This window comes from Rattus norvegicus, chromosome 17 (genome assembly GCF_036323735.1).
Source record: "Rattus norvegicus strain BN/NHsdMcwi chromosome 17, GRCr8, whole genome shotgun sequence".
NCBI lineage: Eukaryota > Metazoa > Chordata > Mammalia > Rodentia > Muridae > Rattus > Rattus norvegicus.
Genome location: NC_086035.1, coordinates 33,764,206 through 33,779,306, shown reverse-complemented (window position 1 = coordinate 33,779,306; position 15,101 = coordinate 33,764,206). Strand labels below are relative to the sequence as shown.

Here is a 15,101-nt window from a genome sequence, read left to right as displayed (position 1 = left end):
TGTCAGATACGACAACTCTGCTGTACACATGAATTCACAGGGGCTGGGACTCTATGTGTAAGACCTATACAATATCAAGCCAACACAGAAGTGGAGAGATGTTTATAAGGTCCACCTCTATGTGAGGAGCTACTGAGAACTGCTGGGTGTTGAGGAGTGAAGTGTGTATGAGTGACTATTCAATTGCTGTGAAAAAGCACCATGACAAAGGCAAGTTATAAAACACAGGGCTTATTCAGGCTTGTGGTTCCAAGGGTTAGGAGTCCATGATGACAGTAAACACATATTTGCTTAAGAATGAAGGTAAGAGCTGACATCTTGAACCAAAAGCACAAAACAGAAAGTGCACTGGTAATAGTGTTGAGGTCTAAGACTCCAAAGCCTGTCTTCATTGGCATGCTTCTTCTATAAGATCCCATCTTCTAAGCATACCTAAATTGCACCTCCAACTGGGTACCAAGTAATCACATGACTAAGACTTTGGGAGACAACTCCCTCAAACCACCACAGCAGGTCAGTGTTGATCTAGGATGCAGGTCCAGAAGTGTTAACCTATTCTCCATTAGATGCTCCCCACATGCCCAGGCACATACAGACACAACTAAATAAACCCATGATTTAAAAGAGCACACCAAGTTTAAAGACAAAGAGTGATAGGAAAATAGGAGGAACATTGGAAGGGAGAGAATGTGCATAGATTAGATCAAAACATATTACACGCTCTCAACAATGATCCCAAAGCAAATGTAATACAGCCCATAAAGAGACTCAAGAAAGAAAATCACATGCTCATCGAAATAAATGTACAAAGGCTTCTGAAAAAGTTCAGCATCAGAAAATAGGAACAGAAGAAACGTTTCCTAGAATAAAGACTACATCCAATAAATCTGTACTAACATTATACTAATGATAGAAAAGTAGAATGCAATTCAGTTCTCAACCTGTGGGTCATGACCTCTTTGAAAGTCAAATGACCCTTTTACAAGGGTGCCCTAAGGCCATCAGAATGCACAGATACTATGTCATAACTCGTAACAATAGCAAAATTACAGTTATAAAGTAGCAATGAAAATTCTTTTATGGTTAAGGGTCACCACAACATGAAGAATTACATGAAACCATGGCACTATCAGGAAGGTTGAGAACCACTGCTGTAGAGGCAGGACTGAGGTGGGTGGGGTGCTTTGCTCTCTCCACTCCTATTCAATAAAGCGCTTGAAATCTTGGCCAGAAGGGGTAGAGAAAACAAGAGAAATTAAAGGAAAAGAAATAGGAATGGAAGGAGTTAAATTATCACCATTTGTAGTTGTTGTAGGAATGTTTTCTCCAAAACAGAAAGGAGGCTCATGAGACTCAGGATTTAAAAAATAAATCAAGTCACATCTGGTAAGTGAGAAACTGTATCTCAAAAGACCCTGCCCAGCTTAAAAAGAGGGTTTCTCTGACCTGTAGAGCCACATGTGAGCTCAGCCCAGAGCTCCAGGAAGGCACTTGTGTGAGTTTTCGCCCATACTGAGATTGACTTTTTGGTGATACAGTTGAATTTTTGAGTCATTCCTGCTCCTCTAAGTAACCCTCACCCATACTTTTTTTTTTTCTTTTTTTCGGAGCTGGGGACCGAACCCAGGGCAAGCGCTCTACCACTGAGCTAAATCCCCAACCCCTCACCCATACTTCTTTAGTAAACTCATGGTTCATCAAGTTGGACTTAGTTGCAATCATTACGTTGGTCGGTCATGGGTACCTTCTCTGTGGTAAATAGACATAGATATGTGTGTTGCATAGAAAGATCTGTGACACAATAGCAGTCGACATGATTCTGTATTTAAAAGAAGGGATTTTACCAGAAAACTCTTAGACCAATAAATACTTTCAGAGACGTAGCAAGATATAAATATCACCATCAAAAACAGTAGCTTTATTATACATATACCAATAATGAATGTAGAAAACTAGAAATCAGGAAAAGAGAACTTCAATTACAGTGCCCCACCCTCCAAAAGAACAAAATGAAACAAATCCAAGGAATACTCTTAAGAAAGTAAAAGGTCTCTACAGTGAAAACCTTAAAACACTGGGAGGAAAAAACGAGATTACAAACTAGAAGAATCTCCATGTTCATGCACTGGCAGGATTAGTATTGTGAAAGTGGCTATGTTTCTGAAAATTCTTTACACATTCAATGCAATCTCTATCAAAATTCCAGTATCGTTCTCTATGCAAATAAATAATTCTGGGTTTCATAGGGAAGCACAAAACACAGCAATCCTGAGCAAAAGAATAGCACAGTACATACACACACACACACACACACACACACACACACACACACACACACACACACACACACACGAAGACTAACATAATAAAAGAGAAGCCCCAAAACTTTTGACAAAGGTGTCAAAGACAGGCTCTTTAACAAACAGTGCTGGGGAATGGTATCCCCACGCTGGATATCCATAGAATGAAACTAATCTCTATTTCTCACCTGGTTTTAAACAACACAAGCAAATAAGTAAGAACAACAAAAATCTCCAACCATCCTGTACAAAACTGAATCCTGAAATTGTGAAAGTGTTCAAAGAAAACAGAGAAAAACCTTCCAAAATACAGGATCAAGCAAGGACTTTCTAAAATGACTACCAGGATTTGACAAATGGGATTGCATGAAATTACAATCCTTGGCACAGTAAATAAAATAATCCCCAAAGGCAGTCTACAGGATGGAGAAAAACTCTGCTGATGAAACATCTGACAGGGGGTTGATATCTAGAATATGGATTGAACTAAAAAATGTATATCAAACCTCATAATAATTCTAACACACGGAAAAGGAAACGAGAGGGTACTTCTCAAAAGACGATGCTTGGAAACCTAACACAGATCATGTGAGAAAATGATCATCATCTTTAGTCATTAGAGAGTCACATACAAATGCACTGTGATTCCACCTCACTCATCAGAGTGCAATCATCAAGAAAGACAGACAACAAACAGTGCTGGCAAGTTTGAAAGAACGGCTACACACTGCTGGGTATAGTGCTGTTAGTGCAGCCACCATGAAGATCCCTCAAAAGATGAAAATAGAGCTTTTCTACGATCCAGATACACCATTCCTGAAAATATACTCAGAAGCATCTAAGTCAGCATTGCCAGAGAGATGACCACAAATCCATGCTGACTACAGTGCTACACACAACAGGCAAGTTATCAAGTTAGCATAGGTGTCCATCAACAGATGCATGAATAAGGGAAATGTGACAGATTACAGATGATAGGAAGATAGATAATTTAAATAAACAAGTTTTATTCAGCCACAATTATGAATGAAATTATGTCTTTACATGAAAAAAGATGTACTGGAATTCTTAATAAGTGAAGTAAGGAATCTAAACGCCACATCTCTGCATACAGAGGGAAATGAAAGGGGAACTGTCTGAGAGAGAGGAATAGGAGGGACTGGGCAGGAATAGAACATAACATAGTTGAAAAAAATCACTTTGCACAATGAGTACAACCAGGTAAAATAAGTTAATGACAGAAAAGAAAGAAGATTTCTAGTATACACAACTCTACATATGATATGATCTCATTGTAACCTACACTCATATTAGCAAAGAAAAACAGACTAAAAGAAAATATATCTCAATGTTAATATGATTACCTCCACCAACAAATAACTTCTTTATTATTTCTGGTTTTCAACAATATCTTTTCTCTTTCTATAAAAGACAAAGGAGGCAGATTTATGGGAGGTTGCTAATGTTTTCAAATTGACTAGGTCAACTTGACTATGATAATTATCTTGTATATACTATAAATTAATTAGATTACTACATACTAATGTCAGTATGATCTCTGTTCAATCTGAAGCCCCCCACATACTTTTAGATCAGTGGTTCTCAACCTTTCTAACACTCCCACACTTTAATATAGTTCTTCGTGCTATAATGATCCCCAAACATAAAATTATTTTCATTGCTACTTCATAACTGTAAATTTACTACTGTCATAAGTCATAATATAAGTATCTGTGTTTTACAATGGTATTAGGCATCCCCTGTGAAAGGGGTCATGATCCACAAGTTAAAAACCCCTGTTCTAGAGTAACTGGTAAATACTATATTTACATTACAACATACATACAAACTCAGGTCTCTCTGATTGCCATAGAAACATAATCTGGTAATTCAAAGCAACATCAGTAACAATCGGCAACCACGAGGCATCATGGGTCACCAAAGAAGAGACTCTCCTTGCTGCATTCCCTCCCATGTGTACATTCCACATAACCAAAGTCCTAACTTCCACCTACAAGGAAAGGAAAATATAAGATACACACTTAGTAAAAAGAAAAGAGGAATTTTTTTTAAAAAAGTGAGTTAAATATCAAATATTTAAACATGTTAAATATTAAAAATGTCTTTCTGAAGGTGTAGCCCTTTAATATGTAGTTAAGTAAGATGAATAGTTATGGATGGGTAAGAAGGCTCAGTAGACAAAAATGTTGCCACCAAGCCTGACAGCCTGAGTTCCATCCCTGGCACCATGTAGTGGAAAAAAGAACTGACTTCTTCCTCAAGTGGTCCTCTGACCTCCACACTAGTGCTATGGTACACACACACACACACACACACACACACACACACACACACAGACATTCACTCTTTCTCTCTCTCTAAACAAACAAACAAACAAATGTCATACAAGTACTTAGTTATAGAAACTTTAAATTTTAAAAGTTTGTGAATAATTGTGGTAAATTTTATTAATGTATATTTATATATTATATATAAATACATATTATGTATTTTTACACATAAAAATAAACTAAAGGCAGTTTATAAAACTACTCATTATCTTTCACTGAGTATCTAAAGCTCTGATAACACAATTTTCTTTTTTTTTATAGGATATCAGAGTGAGCACTTGTGTCAGGGCCCTCTGGGGTAATGGCTAAGAACAATGCCACATTTTCATCAGCCCTTTCTAAATAAAACACATAATAGGGAGCATTTTTAGAATTAGGCACATGAGTAAAATGTGGTATCTGTAAAGTGACTTTAAGAATTCTAGAACTTTGTCCATTGGGATTGAATTTCTTATCAGTCCCAAAGACTGAGCATCATAGAGGGGTATAGAAGTCTCCTGTTTCACATGTAAGATGGGTCAGCAGAGCCTTAGAGACAAATATTTACAGTACTAGGTCTTCAAAGAGATTCCAGCCTAGTCTGCAACAAATATTTATGGTACATTTTAAACCTCTACTTTTATAAATACAGACCAAATGTCACACCCCATAAACATGAGGGAGCACAGTGTCAGGTTTCCACAGTGGAAGCCCCAGCAGATGGTTCTCAGGGCTGCCTTACCTGAGAGAGCATCTTGAGCTTCAAAGAAGGTACTGAGGCCGCCCTTCACATACGCTAGACTACCCTCGCTCTTCTTGTTGGCCTGCCTTTTGAGGTTGGTAACTGCCATCTTGAGCTGCTCAAAACTGAAACAAATTAAAAGAATCAACTGAGACTCCTGACAAGATAATCCATTCTGTGTACCACACTAGACGTGCTAAAGTTCCTGTGAAGCATATACATTAATTCAGTAACTACACAAACACAAAAACCTTTCAAATTCTTATCTAGATCTAAACCTTTTATTTATTGTGATGGCTGGCAAATATGAAACTGGTCCTTTATCTACAAGATGATAATTCCAAACATGTCAGGTCCCTAAGAAGTAAGTACAAATGTAGTTTTAATATACATGATTAAACATGAAGTTCTGAGTATCTTCTACTGGCCTAGTTAAGGTGCGGTAGTTCAAAAGCAGATTCCCACTCCCTCATGCAAGAGTCCTGGAACCCCGAGCAGTCTGCTCGTCTCACCACTCAATACACAGTCTTCTGTCCTTAATGACAAAGTTACACAAAGCCTGCGGGTGGTTCAGAATTTAAACAAGAATCAAGAAGCAAAGCACAGGAGTTGCGTGTGTGAAGCACAATGATAAAACCCACTACTATGTATGTTAGCTTAGTATTTTGCAATAAAGTAACAAAAAATAAGACCATTCCATTGTATCTCCCTCTAAAGCTGAGGGAGAAAAGGTATTTTGGAAATTTTATTTCCACTTGATCTGACAAAAATCTGTTGTATAATCTTCAGTATTGCTTTAAGTACCATAGTAACTCCATATACAAAACATTATTTCTCAGTTATAAAAGAAAAAAACAGGTCCACAATGAAAAATTAAAGCTCTCTTCTACAATTATAAACTGAATCTTAAAGTACTTGCTTTAAAATATTATCTGATCAAATTTATATACTAAAATACCAACTTTTCTCCATATTTTCTAATAATGATTTTCACTTCTGCAAGTGAACAGATTATGTTAATATATACTTTAACTCCACTGACTTATAGAGAATATACATCTTAAGTAACAACCAACTATCTAAATGTTTTCTAATATTGCTGTTTTAAATCAATCTGGCAAAAAGTTACATGTGGGATCTTTATAGTATGGGAGCATGTCAATGGAACACATGCCCTTGGAGAGCCGGCCACCTCCCTATCATCACAACAAGAAGTCAACTCGGTTTCTGTGCTCTGAGGTCAGGAAGGCGGGTGCTCTACATTTCCCACAGAATGATTGTTTTCATGTGACTGAGGAGGACAGTCCTCTACTAGTCCTCTATTAAGATGACAGGTAGGATCAGGAATAAGTCTTCTAAGAATGACAAACACGGAAGCAGACAAACTGACAGGGACTCAGCCAACTCACAGACCTACAGCTATGTTACGTCTGCGAGGCCAGACTTAAGTGATGTCACTGCATAAGCCTACTGTCTGGAAGCCCTCAGCACTCAGGATCTGACGCCCACTGACCTGGTGTTGGAGTGGTTCTCTATGAGATACCAGGCTGCTGAAAAATTCTCACTCGTAAAATCAGCACTCATGCCATGGAATAACACTTCTAAGTTCTTCTGAGGAAGTTTACACCTAAAGAGAAAAAGAGTTAAAAAACATTAGAACTGCTCTGATACTAGTCCTAAGAACTACACAATAAATTAATATACAAGTCTGCATGTTTACATACAATAAGCTATCAAGAACATATTTGAATATATGTATGGAATATACTTTCTATATTATTACTGATTTCCTACCATGTAAACTTTGTTGTGGCAATTTGACATTCAAAATTAACCAGCGCAAGGCGGAATCATTTCTTTACCCTGTCATTGTCCTATCTAAGGTGAACACTGGCCTGTCATTATCCCAACTGAAGTGAACACTGACCTGTCATTGTCCCATCTGAGGTAAACACTGGCCTATCATTGTCCCATCTGAGATGAACACTGGCCTGTCACTGGCCTGAGTTGAACAGATGTTTGCTATTCCTCAGGAAAAGTTCACACCGTGTCTATCCTGGCCAGACCCTGACCCTGACCCTAGGCCTACAACCCTGTAGGCTTTGCAGCTAACCCACATCCCTGTTTGTAATATGAAATCCAAGTTCTCAATTCCACATTCAAGAGTTTCTCTGTACTAAACCTGCTCATCTCTTAGGACTCCTTTCTGCAACTCCAGTTCTCACACTAAAAGCTTCAGAACCTCAAACAGATTATACCCTCTGGTACATGTCATATTTGTAAGTACTTTATTCCTCCGACTTGCTGATCCCTTTATCAAAAATGTTTTCCTAGCCCTGATAGAGTGCTCAAGCCACATTATACAGTATACACAGAACATCCCTTCATAAACTGATACCTTTACATTTTACTCAATGAGAAACACCCCTATACTATACTAAAAGAAAACATGGCAGTTCAAGTGTGTATCTAGAGCCTTGGTATCTAAGTATTACATACATAGCTTCCACACATTCTAAGGAGCCTACCATGACCAAGGCTTCATCTTCACCCCAAGGTAATATTTTTGCTTTCTTTTCATAGCCATGATTGACAGTTCATAGGCTGACTGTTACAGAGGGGTAGATGGTGACAGGCTTTTTATCCTTCCCCTGTTAGTTACTGTATCTCACTGTGGACTATTACAGGCACTTAAAACTGGTTTTGCATTGACACAGTACTTGGGCCCACAAGATAACAGAAGGCACAAGAGTCCTTACCCCAAATTTTTAGTTACCTTGGACAGACCACCACAGACAATACAGTTCTCCATGACAGCAAGACTGCATACTGATACAAAAGTCATCACCTTATAAGAACCAGAGTGGCCCACTCACAGGATGTCTTAGTTAAGGTTTTATTGCTGTGAAGAGATACCATGACCACTGCAACTGTTATGAAGAGAAATATTTAATTGGGGCTAAAGGTTTAGTCCATTATCATCATGCAGGGTAATATGGCAGCACACAGGCAGACATGATACTGGAGAAGAAGCTGACAGACCTACATCTTGATCCATTGGCAGCAGAAGGAAACTGCCACATAAGGCCTAGCTTGAGCATATGAGACCTCAAAGCCGGCCTCCACAGTGACACAATTCCTCCAACAAGGCCACAGCTCCTATTAGTGCCATTCCCCATATAAGGACCTAACATTCAAACCCATGAGTCTATGGGGTCATTCCTATTCAAACCACCATACAGAACAAAAACTTCTTCAAAAAACTTGCAGAATCTAAACTGAGCAAGTAACCACTGAAAGCATACCTTGACAAGGCCTAATAAATCATACACACCTACTGCTCCTTACCCCAATCCTGCCTTCCTTTCATCCTCAAGTATATGCCAGTTATCTGAAAATGGGCTTGAGATCAATATCGTATCTGTCCTTCCTAATGTGGTCATGTCAGAGGCAACAGAAACAGAGGCCTGCAGCAGCATACAGGGCTCCCTTACATTTCTAAAAATCTTAACCCAGATAACGCTGGATCTTAGATTCAACACATTGAAGAATTTCAGAAGGGACCACTATGAAGCAGAGCTGGGTTTATTAAAAGACATCTTCAACACAGATTCCAAGCACATGGCTAACAAAGAAAAAGGGACCAGGAAGAGCGGAAAGCATGAGAGGGAGTATGAGATGGACTTTTCTAAGAGTGGCACTCCACCCTCTTTCCAACAGTCACAGGTGACATTCTGGTGGCTTCTGAAGCTATTATCTTTAAAGAGTTACTTACTGGTGTTGGTAGCTGAGGTTACCTGCTGGTTGCAGGTCCTGGCACTTTTGCTCTAAAACTCCAGGTCCAGGGCTAGGGCAGGATGAGAGGAAACAGGGTCATTCGAGAGCCCTCGCCAGTACTGACACTGGAGGCCTGAACTCTACTCAGTGGGAACTAAAGCCTATTTGAGCCACATGAACATTTTCACATGCTGCCTAAGGGTGTCTTTCAGGAACCTCCACCCAGGGCCTTTAGACTCATTCTCTTCCTCCTTAGGTTTATTTACACTGGGTTGTCACTCCTGGGATGCTCCACACAGCACTAGCATCTGCACTGGGGCAATGACAGCTACAAGTCAAACATGCGCTGCTCTCCTCTTACCCTTTATTCAGTGACCCTGCTCAGATCAGTGATGTCTGAGAAAGCCTAATGGGAGTCTTCCTGGAAAAGGTCTCACCTTCTAAAGAGAACTCAGAAAAATAGCCATTCTGTTACCCCTGGACATCATTATGTCAAGTTTCAACACCAGCAATTATGAAAAACTTTTGTAATTATGAAGGAAACTGGTTTATCAGAAAGCAAAGCTGAGTTCCACAAACCTTGTGATGAAGAGGGTGTCACCTCTGAATTTTGTACATTGTGGGAAAAAAATGCCCTTTTTATTTAAGACTAATTAATTGGCATTTACCATCATCTATAGCTGAAGGCATTTCTTTTTTTTTTTTTTGGTTCTTTTTTTCGGAGCTGGGGACCGAACCCAGGGCCTTGCGCTTCCTAGGTAAGCGCTCTACCACTGAGCTAAATCCCCAGCCCAGCTGAAGGCATTTCATTTAATATTCTAGCCTTTAAAATAAGCTAAAATAGACTGATTTTTTGAACTGTGTATCTGCAAAATGTGAAATAGAAACCAGGGCTACAACATGCAGCTGTCTCATGCCAGGCCTCCCAGGGGATCCCAGAGATGAGGTACCTGTAAGAGCGCAGCCCCCAAATCCTTCCACCTGTATGTACAGCCTGGGGAAACAACTAAGCTCTCCAGGTTCCATTTGCTCCTGAGGATCACAACTGCTTAGTATGTGAGAGAGCAAGAAGAGTGTTCAGACTCCGCCTGCACTTTCCCCAACAGGCTGGCAGCGAGGCACCAGGAAAACTCACAAGACACTCTCATGAAGGAATGAAAGCAGTTTAGTCACTAATCACACTTGATGCCCTTCAAATGTTTCCGTTAGACGGCAGTGTAAACTCAGACTTCATCCTTTTGGAAAGGGTACCTGAGCAGACAGACACACAACAGGAATGTCTGTAAAGCACACAGTAGAAAGCACGCTGTGGGCTTGCACACCTCCTTGGTGCAGCACTGAAGAGCAAGAGGGCTGCTGGCTGTTAATGAACTCATGCTGTTCTTTGAAGGCATGTGCCGTACTTATTTCTTTCAGCTTTAAACTTCAACAACATAATTTACAATGCTATATTAAACATTAGGGGAAATTTTTTATTTTAAAATATGGCATGGTTTCTGAAATTATGCACCATACCATAGCCCACAAATCTACTTTCTACAAAATTCTACGTTAAATTCGAGACACATCTATGATCTTCAGAATGACCCTGCTGTCATCCTGTCTTTTCTGTAAAGGCAGACTTCTAAAAGTACTGGGAAAACTGGTCACTGTTTCTTTCTGCTGGAAATGTGAGTCAATAAGACCAGAGCCAGATGTACACTGCCCAAAATCCACGTAGAAATAAAACAGATAATATCTTTGTGCCAATTGAATACTCAAGACACCAACCCCCAGTAACGGCTCACTCAGAAAGTGGGAGGTGATTGAAAACAGAAGCCAAGCTCCGTTCCTCTGCCTTCACTGCACACCAGTACACTGCCAAGACTTTCCTGATAAACATTCTTCTTAGGCGAACAGGACTTTCAAGAAACAAAATCTAGTGAGGACTTTCACTTAATCTAGGCCTATTTTTATCTTCTTTTACAGCTTAAATAGTTTGTATCCATTATAACTGGAACCAGGCAAGAACATATGTATTTGTGACACTCAGCACAGTAAATCAGAAATACAGACCTTTTACAAGCGCAGCCTAGTCTCCGTTAAAGTGAAGTTACCTTTTCAGAGCAATTAGTAACGTTTTTATAAGTACCATGGCACCATGTGTGCAAAAACATCAGTTAAAAATTTAGGAACATGAAGGACTTTAACAGTCAAAGGCACCAATAAATGCCAGTTGTTAAAAACTTGTGGGACTGAAAGATGACGGCATGCATGCTGAGTACACCAATAAAATATATTAAAACCTGACTCATACCAAAAGCATCAAGAAGCCTATATTATGCTATTCTCACTTGCTTTTTCATAGTGAAAGAACCCAGGCATAGCACCACAGGACTCCTCACTCTTCCGCTGTACACCTAAGACGGCTGTCGTGAATGTCACACTCACAGGGCAATTACTGAGTGCTGACTCCTCTTCCAAAGGCTGCCTCCCACGAGTCTCAAAAGTCACCAGGACCAAAGTGATTATTTCATGATATGCATTTATATTTCTTCAAACCTTGTTAATTACTACTTTTCTACTGGCAAATAATATTAAAATCTCCATGTCTTTTATCCAATGATTTTTTAGATGATTCAAGAAACTCATACAGGTCATTAGTAAAAAAAAAAAAAAAAAGGCAGTAAAGATTCTAATCCGAATGCAACATTATTATGGGAACAAAAGGGTTTTACTAAAAAATATGAATTGTGTTAGGAAAATAGACTCTCACTAGACTCTGACACTCTACCTCTCCTTTCCCTCACTCTTTCTGTACCTGGGCCTGGGTGCAACTCAGTATAGAGCCTCGGGCACAACAAAGGGATAAACAAATCATCCTGTAACAGAGTTCAGGAAAATCCAGGTAGCTTTCTTAGATGGGAGGGAGAGAGCAGTAGAGGAATACAGGGAAGGGAAAAACATCTTGGAAAAGGCTCTGACAAGCTCGGGTTGGCCTGTAGGCATGTCTGTTGAGAACTGTCTTCCGGGTTAATGAGGGTGTGAGGAACCCCTTGAACATGGGTGGCACCAGGTCCTGGCCTGGGGCCTGGGCTGCTGAAGAGAGAGCACGTGAGTCCTGAGCAGCAAGTCTTACCTCACACATGACCGTGATATGATGCTTTCCGCTCCTGCCTTGACTTCCCTACAAGAATATATCGTAACCTAGAATTTTAAGTCAAATAAACTTTTTCCCCTAAGTTGCTTTTGGTCAGGACGTTTTATCACAGCAACAGAATGAAATTACAATATTTATGTAAAAGAGTTCTGTTCTGAGTCAGGGAGAAGCAATGTATCACTAAGCACGTAAGTCACTATGACTGCAGTGCTCACCAGTCCTCATGCACAGCCCTCATAACAGCCCCAGGAAGGCCTGAGAAACCCAGGCTAGACCTCAAGTGGTCAGCAATGTGCCCTGCATGCCAAATTCAAAGCAGAGTTTGGCTCCAGTCACAGGAGCTCTTAAGAGAAATGTAAAGAAATTCTGAAGCAAGCCGAGTCCTTTTGTCATGCCATTTTTTCTGCCTGCCTCCCTGACTTTCGTACACCACTAGAGATGGTTCACATCAACCTGTGCTGTGGTTAGCAGCAGCAGGCCAAAAGGTAAGAAGAGGACGAGACAGCAAGAATTATGGAAAGAACAATCTGTCGGAATGAAAGTGAGGGTGGCAACTATAACAATGAGCATGGCTGCTGCACTGGTCAGCTTTGTGCACACAGGCTGGACAACCAGGACTCTCAAAAGAGAAAACGCCTTTATTAAACTGGCCTGTGAGCAAGCCATAGAGCATTTTCTTAATTAGTGACTGATGTGTGAGAGCCCTGCCTATTATGGGTGGCACTGAGTTGGGCTGGTGTCCTATAACAGTTTCCTCTAAGATTAAAACATTCCACCCTAAAGTTCCTTAAGCAGGAAGGTAAACAATGCAAAATAGCTTTGGGAAGTCTCTGAAATTGACCAGATTCTCTAGGCCCCTGTGAGTAAGCATAAAAGTTGAGAATCTCTCACAAAGTGAGGCTGAGCTGCGAAGAAGACTCTGAAACCAGAAGAGCTGCCTGGAAGAAGGAGACAGACTTACCACTTAGAAAGATTACTTTCCAAACTGTTGAGCGGCCCACAGGCTGTGCAGTGCTCCAGGTTCCCAGCCTTGTGAGCTGGCACCCATGGGTGGGCTTTAGTGAAACAGCTGTCTTTGAGTCACTCCTGCTCCTAAAGTAATCCCTTTGGCTATACTTCTGTGAGTAGCTCCATTAAAACTCACTGGTCCACCAACTGGACTCTGGTGGTACCCACATTTTGGCCTGTCATGGGACTCCTATCTGGGATGACTAAAATGTTCTGTCATACAACAGTTGGAGGTCCTAGGTGCTCTAAGAAAACAGGCTGAGCAAACTGCAGAGCAAGCTGGGAAGCAGCACTCCTCCATGTACGTCAGCTCCTGCCTCTAGGTTCCTGTCCTGACTCCCCCAGTGACGGACTGTGGACTAAGAGAGGTAAGATGAAACAGACCCTGTCCCCGCCAGTGGTCTGTCTCATCTTCTACAGAGTATGTGCATCCCTGTGGTCTGCTTCATCTGCAAAGGCTAAGGAAGAGCAGTCAGAATGAACCCCCTTCCAATACTTTACAGCAGCCTGGGAAGAAAGCTAACTTTCAGGAGTTATGATGCAGGCCCTTCATGGGTTTTCTATCAACTGCAAGTCTATGCACGCATACTTGATAATGTGCTCAAACATACCTGCCCTTATCCTTCTTCTATTTTGAACTGTCTCAATCTTAATTTACAAGATATCAAAAACCTTTGAAACAGTTTTAGAATGTCCCCTGTTTTAAAAATGCTACCTAGACATCCCAAGTTCACTAAAATCTGCTACACTCTAGGCCTTTCAATAAATAATTCCTGCTCAAAATGGGCCCCTTCATCCACTTGAGCAGGGATTCCACAGCAGTGAAAATGCAGTTTGCTCTCAAAAGTACTAATGATCTTTAAGTGTAGACATGAAGGTTCAGTATTTAAGAGTTAGTGGGAAAAAAATGTTCCTCAGTCTTAGAAAACCTAAAATGCAGATTTGTTTAAGACATTAATAGAACTAACTTGCGTTAATTTTATACCCAGCCACTTTGCTGAAGGTGTTTATCAGGTTTAGTAGTTCTCTGGTGGAACTTTTGGGATCACTGAAGGATACAATCATATCATCTGCAAATAGTGATATTTTGACTACTTTCTTCCCAATCTGTATCCCTTTGATCTTTTGTTGTCTGACCTTCAGCAAAGTGGCTAGCTATAAAATTAACTCAAATAAATCAGTAGCCTTCCTCTACACAAAAGAGAAACAAGCCGAGAAAGAAATTAGAGAAATGACACCCTTCATAATAGTCCCAAATAATATAAAGTACCTCGGTGTGACTTTAACCAAGCAAGTAAAAGATCTGTACAATAAGAACTTCAAGACTCTGAAGAAAGAAATTGAAGAAGACCTCAGAAGATGGAAAGATCTCCCATGCTCATAGATTGTCAGGATTAATATAGTAAAAATGGCCATTATACCAAAAGCGATCTACAGATTCAATGCAATCCCCATCAAAATACCAATCCAAATCTTCAAAGAGTTAGACAGAACAATTTGCAAATTCATCTGGAATAACAAAAAACCCAGGATAGCTAAAGCTATCCTCAACAATAAAAGGACTTCAGGGGGAATCACTATCCCTGAACTCAAGCAGTATTACAGAGCAATAGTGATAAAAACTGCATGGTACTGGTACAGAGACAGACAGATAGACCAATGGAACAGAACTGAAGACCCAGAAATGAACCCACACACCTATGGGCACTTGATTTTTGATAAAGGAGCCAAAACCATCAAATGGAAAATCAGCAAATGGTGCTGGTTCAACTGGAGGTCAACATGTAGAAGAATGCAGATTGATC

At 40.2% G+C, this 15,101-nt stretch overlaps 1 protein-coding gene across 11 annotated transcripts in view; it reads right to left on the bottom strand.

Annotated features, from left to right (window-relative positions):
• Exoc2 (exocyst complex component 2) overlaps positions 1-15,101 on the bottom strand; it is a 191,953-nt gene that overhangs the window by 127,595 nt on the left and 49,257 nt on the right. For 8 of the 11 annotated variants that reach the window (XM_039095323.2, XM_039095327.2, XM_039095324.2 and 5 more), the window contains 3 exons: positions 9,148-9,219; positions 6,886-6,999; positions 5,373-5,497 (listed from right to left, as the gene is read on the bottom strand). In XM_039095323.2, coding sequence (XP_038951251.1) covers positions 5,373-5,497; positions 6,886-6,999; positions 9,148-9,219 — 311 coding nt within the window. 11 annotated transcript variants of the gene reach the window in all.